At 46.1% G+C, this 10000-nt stretch overlaps 2 protein-coding genes across 4 annotated transcripts in view; one reads left to right on the forward strand and one right to left on the reverse strand.

Moving 5' to 3' along the window:
- LOC113653027 (CXXC-type zinc finger protein 4) overlaps positions 1 to 4752 on the forward strand; it is a 6134-nt gene extending 1382 nt beyond the window's left edge. The window contains exons 2-3 of one of the 2 annotated variants that reach the window (XM_047806852.1): positions 895 to 1892; positions 3952 to 4752. In XM_047806852.1, coding sequence (XP_047662808.1) covers positions 987 to 1892; positions 3952 to 3999 — 954 coding nt within the window. In that variant the 5' untranslated portion in view covers positions 895 to 986 and the 3' untranslated portion in view covers positions 4000 to 4752. The remainder of the gene's footprint in view (positions 1 to 894; positions 1893 to 3951) is intronic. The other variant, XM_047806853.1, reaches the window with a different exon arrangement.
- A 1757-nt stretch (positions 4753 to 6509) lies between these two features.
- The window catches only part of ddx58 (DEAD (Asp-Glu-Ala-Asp) box polypeptide 58), a 13236-nt gene continuing 9745 nt past the window's right edge, over positions 6510 to 10000 (reverse strand). For both annotated transcript variants that reach the window (XM_047806848.1, XM_047806849.1), the window contains exons 17-18: positions 7725 to 7886; positions 6510 to 7366 (exon numbers count right to left, since the gene is read on the reverse strand). In XM_047806848.1, coding sequence (XP_047662804.1) covers positions 7214 to 7366; positions 7725 to 7886 — 315 coding nt within the window. In that variant the 3' untranslated portion in view covers positions 6510 to 7213. The remainder of the gene's footprint in view (positions 7367 to 7724; positions 7887 to 10000) is intronic.

Here is a 10000-nt window from a genome sequence, read left to right on the forward strand (position 1 = left end):
TAAATGAAAAAATAAGAAGTAAACAGTGTAAGAGACCTCCTAATCAGGCATGCACTAAATATACCAGTAGTGCAGTTCAGCCACTGCAGGGCCTCAGCTACCATACACACACTTACTCCTGCTCCTGTTATAGGGTGCCATTACTTTCAGTTAATCTCATTTATATTCATTTAGAAATGTGCTTTAACAATTTCACTGAAATAAAGAAGTACCACAAACCTGACAGTCGAATCTGTTCCTCACAAGCAGCTCAGGGCAGTTACTCCAGCTGACGGCCAGGGTCACGTTAGCGAGACTCAACATCAGGAGAGAAGTGTGTGTGCGGACGGGGTGACTTTTCATGAGCACAAAGTTTCTGGGGTAAATGAATAAATTAATGCAGGGATGAAAACATGATGTGCACTGAAACATCCAGCTGAGAGATCAGTCCACTCACAAACAGGAAGAATTAACCCCAGGGACAGGAAGTGACCCGAACACACGGTTTACTCTGAAATACAACCATTTATTTATTTATCTATCTATCTATCTATCTATCTATCTATCTATCTATCTATCTATCTATCTATCTATCTATCTATCTATCTATCTATCTATTTATTTATTTACAGACACGAGAGCTGCAGAAAGAGAGAGAGAGAGAGCGCGCGAGCGAGTGAGAGTGAGAGAGAGCGAGCGAGTGAGAGAGAGAGAGAGCGAGTGAGAGAGAGAGAGCGAGCGAGCGAGTGTGAGAGACTAATAACAAAAGTTGTGTATTCCACTGTCCCAACTGTTCATCACTTTTTTGGTTCAAAATGTTTTTATCCAAATGTTAACTCTCTCTCTCTTTCTCCCTCTCTCTCTCTCTCTCTCTCTCTCTCTCTCTCTCTCTCTCTCTCTCTCTCTCTCTCTCAGCAGAAACACTTTCCCGGATGGTTGTGCTGTTAGTGTGAGTGTGCAGGTGTGTGAGCGTGTGTGTTTGCGTGTGTGTATGTGTTCCGTTTCCCATGGCGAATATGAGCAGCAGTGTGTGCATGGAGACTCCACACACTCACGGCCACGCCCACAGCTATACGCCCACCACAGGGCGGGACTTTTCCCTGCAGATGGATTCGTGCATGAACCCGGTGCTGGACTACAGCGCTCAGATGGAACGCTACCGTTCCTTTGCTAACTTTTACAAAAATGGCGCTGCTCCGTTTCCTCAGGCAGCAAAAATTGCTCGCTTAGCGACACCTATTTTCCCCTCACCGATGACGCCCTGGTCATGTGACAACGGAATGCTCTGGGGCCGTAAGCCACCTGCGGTCAACGTCAACGTCAACGTGAATGTCAACGGAGCTCACGCACATGCTCACGCACACCGAACCGCCATGCCTCGGGCGGAGCCACTTAATGTGCACATGCCCTCCAAGATGTCCGCTGACAACTTCCTGTCTCCACTGGGTCAGGTGGGTGGAGCTGAGTGCATGAACCGCCTCAAAGTGCCACAACAGAGCAACGGGAGCAGTGGCGGAGGTGGAGCCGGGGAGTCCGAAAGGGGTGGGGCCACTTTCGGAGGGTTTGCTCTACCCCCTGGGGTTATCGTCATGACAACGCTGCACTCAGGGGCGGGTTCATCGGTGGCGACAATGACGGACAGCGCGTTTCAGATCGCCGCTGACTGCCAACACAGCAGCTCTGCATCCTGCTCTGGCTCTAACGCTAGCACCAACACCACCGTCAGCGCTAACAGTAGCTGCAGTGGCGGAGCAGCGAAGAGAAAGAGGAAGCGTTGTGGTGTTTGCGCCCCCTGCAGACGGCTCATCAACTGCGGCGTGTGTAGCTCTTGCCGGAACAGGAAGACGGGTCATCAAATCTGCAAGTTCAGGAAGTGTGAGGAGCTGAAGAAGAAACCAGGGAGCACAGTGGAGGTGAACACACACACACACACACACACTCACACACACACACACACACATTGCGGAGGTTCTCTATACCACATAGAATCCTATTAGCTCTAAAATCTGTTGATTCGTCATCAGTCACTAGTGATACGCTGACCTGAGGATCCTGAACTAGCGCCAATCAAAACTTCCTTCTTTCAGCAGTGGCACAAAGTGTTTGTTGTCAGGATTCTGATCTTTCGGTTCTCACCAACGTCACCAGCAGCAGATCCATGAACTTCAATCCATCTAAAGAGAATTTTGTTTTTTACAGAGAACTTCTGGAGAGAACATTTTCTGGTTATTGTTTATGTGTCACATGAATCTCTGCCTCTTCACTTCAGGATATTTGGGATATTTTATTCCGGATATTTGTTGAGATTATCTTTAATAACGAGACGGTAGAGGTGTGAAGGACATGCTCTCCATCTCCACTCAAAAAGGAATGCTTTATAGGACGTCCCCTAGAAAACCCTCGTGTACTAGATTCCAAGGTTTTATATTATTTTATTAAATATGTGTTAGAAGCTGCCTTCTGATTAATAAGAACCTTGATAGACATGAAACCTCCTCGGTTACACACACACACACACTCACACACACACACACACACACCACTCCTTCACGCTGCCTTATAATTGCTTGCGGCGATGCTGTGGGTTTGGAACGCAGCCCGGGCCTGGCACACGCTGTGCTAATTAACCACCAGACATTCACGATGTGTGTGTGTGTGTGTGTGTGTGTGTGTGTGTGTGTGTGTGTGTGTGTGTGTGTAGAGGGCACAAGTGGATGACTAGGACGTTTTCCCTGAAGGCCTTTAGAGCTGGAACGCTGCCGGCACACACTTCCACTCTCCTCTCACACACTAGCTCCCGCCTTTCTCTGCGTCTGTCTCACACACAGGGAGGAGGAGTGTGTGTGTGTGTGTGTGTGTGTGTGTGTGTGTGCTGTGATGAGGCAATATGCTGTAAGCTGGCTGTAATGTTTAATCAGAGAGCCAGAGACCCTTTCACACACAAGACCAAAGATCCTCAACCTGTGTGTGTGTGTATCGGGGTTATTTGGTGTGGGGGAGGGGTATTTTGAGGCGGGGGGTGACTATTTTGGTGTGGAGGTGGGTTTTGGGACTGGTATTTCGAGGTGTTTGGTGTGGGGGACATTTTGATGTGGTGTCATTATAATACTCCAGAGGGTGAGAAGTTAATATAAAATAATCACCAGCAGGATGGAGGGATGGAGGGATGGAGGGATGTGATTCTTTTCCTCTAACAGCTCGTCCCTGAGTGTTTACTCCTCTCACAGCACAGAACTTTTTGTTTCTTACAGAAGGACACGTTACACTTTATATCCATCTGTAGTGGTTTTTATGTCGTGGGACATCAGTGATGAAGTTATTTCCTGTCGTCTTCTGTCCTGTGAGCTAGAAGCACTCGTCCTCTCGGCAGCAGAACTTTATTCTGTCTTTCTTCTCCTCTGTTCTGTCGAGGACTCCCCTGTGTTTAACAGCTCAGGGCTTAAACACAACGTACTGTACGTCTCGTCAGTAAATAGTCAGTAATTCGAACTCCACAGTTGTGTTTCTTTACATTCCGGCAGCTACAGACACGAAGGATGCTGTTCTCTGTTACCTCGCTCTTTCTTTCTCTTTCTTTTCTCTTATTGATCTCTCTGTTTTTTTTATTTCTCATTATTTCTTCCTCGATCTATATAATTACCTTGATTACATGCTTCTTTCTGTCTCTTTCTTTCTTTCTTTCTTTCTTATTCTGCTTTTCATTTTTTCTCCCCTTTTTCATTCTTCTGTCTCTCATTCCTCTATCACTTTGTGTTTTTCTGCCTTGTCCATGTCCTCTCCCTCTATAAAAAGACATATCTGGAGTTAGTGAAGCGACGTCATGAGTAAAAGCAGTAATAAAAACACAACAGCAAACACCAATGTCATTAATATCACGAGTGTGTAAGCTCCACTAGTGTGTCTAACATCTCCTGCCATGTGTGTGTGTGTGTGTGTGTGTGTGTGTGTGTGTGTGTGTGTGTGTGTCTACAGAGAGCCTCGTCCGTGGGAGCAGCAGACACGTTCCGCTGGTTCTTCTGAGAAAAGGAAATCCCAGAACACAGACTGTACCTGCACACACACACACACACACACACACACACACACACACACACACACACACACACACTGGACATCAGTACACACACTGTGCTCCATCTTTAACAATTTAACACTTCCAACTTTAACTGGACTTTTCAGAGACTTTTCAGAGCTGTTACAGTGAATCTGACAGACAGGAAGTGGATCTGAGAGGAAGGCTGTGATTGGCTGTCATGGCAATCAGACTCCACTGGCCTCATCCTCACTATTGGACATGTTGGGACAGATTTGAGATAAGAGATCAGAAGTGTCTGATTGGAGGAAAGTGTAAACCACGCCCCCAGAGAAGGTTCCGGACTCTTATCACGTCACACACTTCACTGTTGCATGGGTAGAAAAAAACTAACTGTGTTTTGGTTTGACCTGAAGACTTTAATGACTTTGTACATTGCTGTTGTGATGCCTTACTGTCTTGATTAATAAAAGACCGTTAGGATAAACCACACCCCTTTTAATTCTCTCTCTCTCTCTCTCTCTCTCTCTCTCTCTCTCTCTCTCTCTCTCTCTTTCTCTCTGTAGTTCTGTAGTTCACATGCGACAGAAAGGCGGCGTGTGTGTTTTATAGTCTTTCTGAGGCCGACAGATGGATTTCATCTCCATCTCCTGGAATCCATTTTGATTTGATAAGCCTGCAGTGTGGAGTGGTGTGTGTGTGTGTGTGTGTGTGTGTGTGTGTGTGTGTGTGTAGACAGGGCTGTCTCAGAGTGAGTGTGAAATATAATATGGCGTGATTATTGTGCAAAGTGTGTGCGTGTGAGCAGCTTTAATAACACACACACACACACACACACACACACACACACACACACACACACACAAGAAAGAAGGAATGAACAGAGCAGGAGGAGAAGATGGCGGAGAGCTAGGGCTTCATGCCGCATCACTGTACATGTCATCCTCTTATTGTTGCGCTTCTATGACGACCCCTGGGTTGCCAGGCAACATGAATTACAATGACATGCGCTGCCTGTGTTCTAGAATGTGGGCGGGGCTTCAGGATGCCTTCACTCAGAAAAGGGGGAGGGGGTGATGGGGAGAGGGAAATAAAGCATAACAAAACAGAGAAAAATAGAAAGAGACAGAATTAAGATGAAAAATTAGACAGAGAAATGAGAAATATAGACTAGGATAGAGAGAGAAAGTGGGGAGGGGAAAAGACTAAAACAGGAAAGAGATGGAGAGAAGGAGAATGAAGTCAGTGGAAAAGAGAGGAACGATACAGTAAGATAATGGGAGAAGAAATCAAGTAAACAGAGAGAGAGATTTGTGAAGACAGAAAGAGAAAGAGATGGAAATAGAGACTGATAGAGATGAGAGGAACTGAAGGACAAAGAGGAAGGAAATGATTTTTTCAATTATGAGAAAGAAATAGACAAAGACAGAGAATTTATAAGTGGAAAAACAACAGGGAGAAAGAAAGAGAGGGAAAGAAAAATAAAGATGAAGTAAGAATAAAAGAAAAAAGAGGAAGGAATAAAGAAGGGAGGGAGAGACAAAGGGAGGAATATAAAGATTAGAAATTTCTATAGGAAATAGAGACAGAGTGAGACAGAGACAGAAAGAGAGAGACAGAGACAAAGAAAGAGACAGACTGAGAGAGAGTGAGAAACAGAGAGACACAGAAAGAGAGAGAGAGACAGAGTGAGAGAGAGAGAGACAGAAACAGACACAGAAAGAGAGAGAGTGATACAGAGGTAGAGAGAGAGAGAGAGATACAGAGACAAAGAAAGAGACAGACTGAGAGAGAGTGAGAGAAAGAGACAGAGTGAGAGAGAGACAGAAACAGAGACACAGAAAGAGAGAGACAGAGTGAGAGAGAGAGAGACAGAAACAGACACAGAAAGTGATACAGCGGTAGAGAGAGAGAGAGAGACAGAGTGAGAGAGAGACAGAAACAAAAAGACAGAGAGAGAGTGAGAGAGACAGAAACAGAGACACAGAAAGAGACATAGAGAGAGAGACCGAGAGAGAGAGACTGAGAGAGAGAGATACAGAGGTAGAGAGAGAGAAAGAGAGAGAGAGAGACTGAGTGAGAGAGAGAGACAGAGAGACAGAGAGAGAGAAAGAGAGAAAGAGAAAGAGACAGAGAGAGACAGAGAGAGAGAGAGACAGAGAGAGAGAGAGAGACAGAGAGACAGAGAAAGAGACAGACTGAGAGAGAGAGAGAGAGAGAAAGAGAGAGAGAGAGAGAGACAGAGAGAGACAGAGAGAGAGAGAGAGAGAGACAGAAAGAGAGAAAGAGACAGAGAGACAGAGAAAGAGACAGACTGAGAGAGAGAGAATGAGTGAGAGAGAGAGAGAGACAGAGAGAGAGAAAGAGAGACAGAGAAAGAGACAGACTGAGAGAGAGAGATACAAAGGTGGAGAGAGAGAGACAGAGAGAGTGAGAGAGAGAGAGAGAGAGAGAGAGAGAGAGAGAGAATTGCTGATTATAAAAAGAATGATCATTATTCTTGTTTTTTAGTCAGATTTATTTTGTTCTTTATTTGTCTGCAGTAGTTTCTGCTCTGTGACAGAACGGAGTTCAGTGCTGAAGGTCATTCACTCTTCTGTTTCAGAACATGGACATGGTTTAGAGATCAAAATGTGATCAAAATATTAAACATCAACCTAAAAATCATCACAAACTTTATAATGCAGTGAAAAACGAATGAGTCGAGAATCAGACGGAGAAGACGTGGTTCTGTAGGGCAGAAGGGCAGCAAAGGGGCACTGACACTGTGCCAAGCTGATAGTTTATAATTACTGACTCATAAAATGCTTGTGAACATAGTGCCTTTTACTTATTAAAGACCCTCAGCCAATCAGATCGTGTTCTGTTTGTGTGTCATTTCATAATAAAGACGTAATGATATGTAAAAAACCGAGTAAACTGGCCACGCCCACCAGAACATCTCTAAACCTCCAGCTAACAGTACATGACTTAGTGAACATGACCTTATGATAGGAACAAGTGTGTGTGTGTGTGTGTGTGTGTGTGTGTGTGTGTGTGTGTGTGTGTGTGTGTGTGTGTGTGTGTGTATGTGTGTGTGTGTGTGCGCCTGTGTGTGTGTGTGTGCCTGTGTGTGTGTCTGTGTGTGTGTGTGAGAGACAGAGACAGATAGAGAGACAGAGACTGGCAGTTTCCGATGTTTATAATCTCGTCCTTTATCATCTACGTCCTCGGCTCCCACTTCTCAAACATCTTCTCAGTCACGTCGAACGCTCGCATACGGAACGTGACATCACGCCATTTCCTGAAATATTGCTGTTCATTTGTGGCGAGGTCTTTGATGATGAAACTCTCGATCTTCAACACCGGCAAATCCTACAAACACAAACACTTCATGTCTGAGGGAAACGTTGACATTTCAGATCATTCTGTGTAGTTCCTCTGAAGCTGGTTCTTCACACTTTCCATATAAAAGTCATTATAAAGCTTTATATTAGCTTGCTCAAGGATCAGGAAGTTAGCCGTGTCTGTTGCTAATAAAGAACCTCGCCACATACGACTGACTGCGTCACGCCATTACGGCTCAATTCATCAGGTCAGTAGCAAGTGTAGTGAGAACTACAGTGTAAGCTGAAGACAAACAGGTGTGTGTGTGTGTGTGTGTGTGTGTGTGTGTGTGTGTGTGTGTGTGTGTGTGTGTGTGTGTGTGTGTGTGTGTGTGTGTGTGATGTACCTGTATATTCATGTAGGAGGCGATGATGCCCCAGTCTTGTTGACACTCAGAACAAAACATCTTCTCCTTTTTGGTGATGTTGTCAAAGGTTGCGATTTTTCTGTGAGGTTTAGTGGAACAGCGCTGGAATATGGACTTATCCAGCACAATGTGGTGAGACCCCTGAAACATTCATTCAGTACTTTGTTTAAAATGTTTGTAGGGTGTAGAGTATAAGATTATAGGATGTAGAGCATAGGGTTATAGAATGTAGGGTGTAGAGTATAAGGTGTAGAGTGTAGAGTGTAGGGTGTAGAGTGTAGTGTGTAGGGTGTAGAGTGTAGGGTGTAGAGTGTAGGGTGTAGAGAGTAGTGTGTTGGGTGTAGGGTGTAGGGTGGGTGTAGAGTGTAGGGTGTAGAGTGTAGAGTGTAAGGTGTAGGGTGTAGAGAGTAGGGTGTAGGGTGTAGGGTGGGTGTAGAGTGTAGGGTGTAGAGTGTAGAGTGTAAGGTGTAGGGTGTAGAGAGTAGGGTGTAGGGTGTAGGGTGTAGAGTGTAGGGTGTAGAGTGTAGGGTGTAGGGTGTAGAGAGTAGGGTGTAGGGTGTAGAGTGTAGGGTGTAGAGAGTAGGGTGTAGGGTGTAGAGAGTAGGGTGTACAGTGTAGAGAGTAGGGTGTAGAGAGTAGGGTGTAGGGTGTAGAGTGTAGGGTGTAGAGAGTAGGGTGTAGGGTGTAGAGTGTAGGGTGTAGGGTGTAGGGTGTAGAGAGTAGGGTGTAGAGAGTAGGGTGTAGGGTGTAGGGTGTAGAGAGTAGGGTGTAGGGTGTAGGGTGTAGTGTGTAGGGTGTAGTGAGTAGGGTGTAGGGTGTAGAGAGTAGGGTGTAGGGTGTAGAGTGTAGGGTGTAGAGAGTAGGGTGTAGGGTATAGGGTGTAGGGTATAGGGTGTAGAGTGTAGGGTGTAGAGAGTAGGGTGTAGGGTATAGGGTGTAGGGTGTAGAGAGTAGGGTGTAGGGTGTAGGGTGTAGAGAGTAGGGTGTAGGGTGTAGAGAGTAGGGTGTAGGGTGTAGAGTGTAGGGTGTAGAGAGTAGGGTGTAGAGTGGAGGGTGTAGAGTGTAGAGCATAAGGTGTAGAGTGTAGGGTGTAGGGTGTAGAGTGTAGGGTGTAGGGTGTAGAGCATAAGGTGTAGAGTGTAGGGTGTAGTGTGTAGAGTGTAGGGTGTAGGGTGTAGAGCATAAGGTGTAGAGTGTAGGGTGTAGAGTGTAGGGTGTAGAGTGGAGAGTGTAGAGTGTAAGGTGTAGAGTGTAGAGCATAAGGTGTAGAGTGTAGGGTGTAGGGTGTAGAGCATAAGGTGTAGAGTGTAGGGTGTAGAGTGTAGGATGTAGGGTGTAGAGTGTAGGGTGTAGAGAGTAGGGTGTAGAGTGTAGGGTGTAGAGTGTAGGGTGTAGAGTGTACAGAGTAGGGTGTAGAGTGAAGGATGTAGGGTGTAGAGAGTAGGGTGTAGGGTGTAGAGTGTCAAATGTAGAGTGTAGGGTGTAGAGTGTAGAGAGTAGGGTGTAGGGTGTAGAGTGTAGGGTGTAGAGTGTAGGGTGTAGGGTGTAGAGTGTAGGCTGTAGAGTGTAGAGTGTAGGGTGTAGGGTGTAGAGAGTAGGGTGTAGGGTGTAGAGTGTAGGGTGTAGAGTGTAGGGGGTAGGGTGTAGAGTGTAGGGTGTAGGGTGTAGAGTGTAGGGGGTAGGGTGTAGAGAGTAGGGTGTAGAGTGTAGGGTGTAGGGTGGGTGTAGAGTGTAGGGTGTAGAGTGTAGAGTGTAAGGTGTAGGGTGTAGAGAGTAGGGTGTAGGGTGTAGGGTGTAGGGTGGGTGTAGAATGTAGGGTGTAAAGTGTAGAGTGTAAGGTGTAGGGTGTAGAGAGTAGGGTGTAGGGTGTAGAGTGTAGGGTGTAGGGTTTTGGGTGTAGGGTGTAGAGAGTAGGGTGTAGGGTGTAGAGAGTAGGGTGTAGGGTGTAGAGAGTAGGGTGTAGGGTTTTGGGTGTAGAGTGTAGAGAGTAGGGTGTAGGGTGTAGAGAGTAGGGTGTAGGGTGTAGGGTTTTGGGTGTAGGGTGTAGAGTGTAGAGTGTACGGTGTAGTGTGTAGAGAGTAGTGTGTTGGGTGTAGGGTGTAGGGTGGGTGTAGAGTGTAGGGTGTAGAGTGTAGAGTGTAAGGTGTAGGGTGTAGAGAGTAGGGTGTAGGGTGTAGGGTGGGTGTAGAATGTAGGGTGTAAAGTGTAGAGTGTAAGGTGTAGGGTGTAGAGAGTAGGGTGTAGGGTGTAGGGTG

Source organism: Tachysurus fulvidraco, chromosome 23 (assembly GCF_022655615.1).
Source record: "Tachysurus fulvidraco isolate hzauxx_2018 chromosome 23, HZAU_PFXX_2.0, whole genome shotgun sequence".
Lineage (NCBI taxonomy): Eukaryota > Metazoa > Chordata > Actinopteri > Siluriformes > Bagridae > Tachysurus > Tachysurus fulvidraco.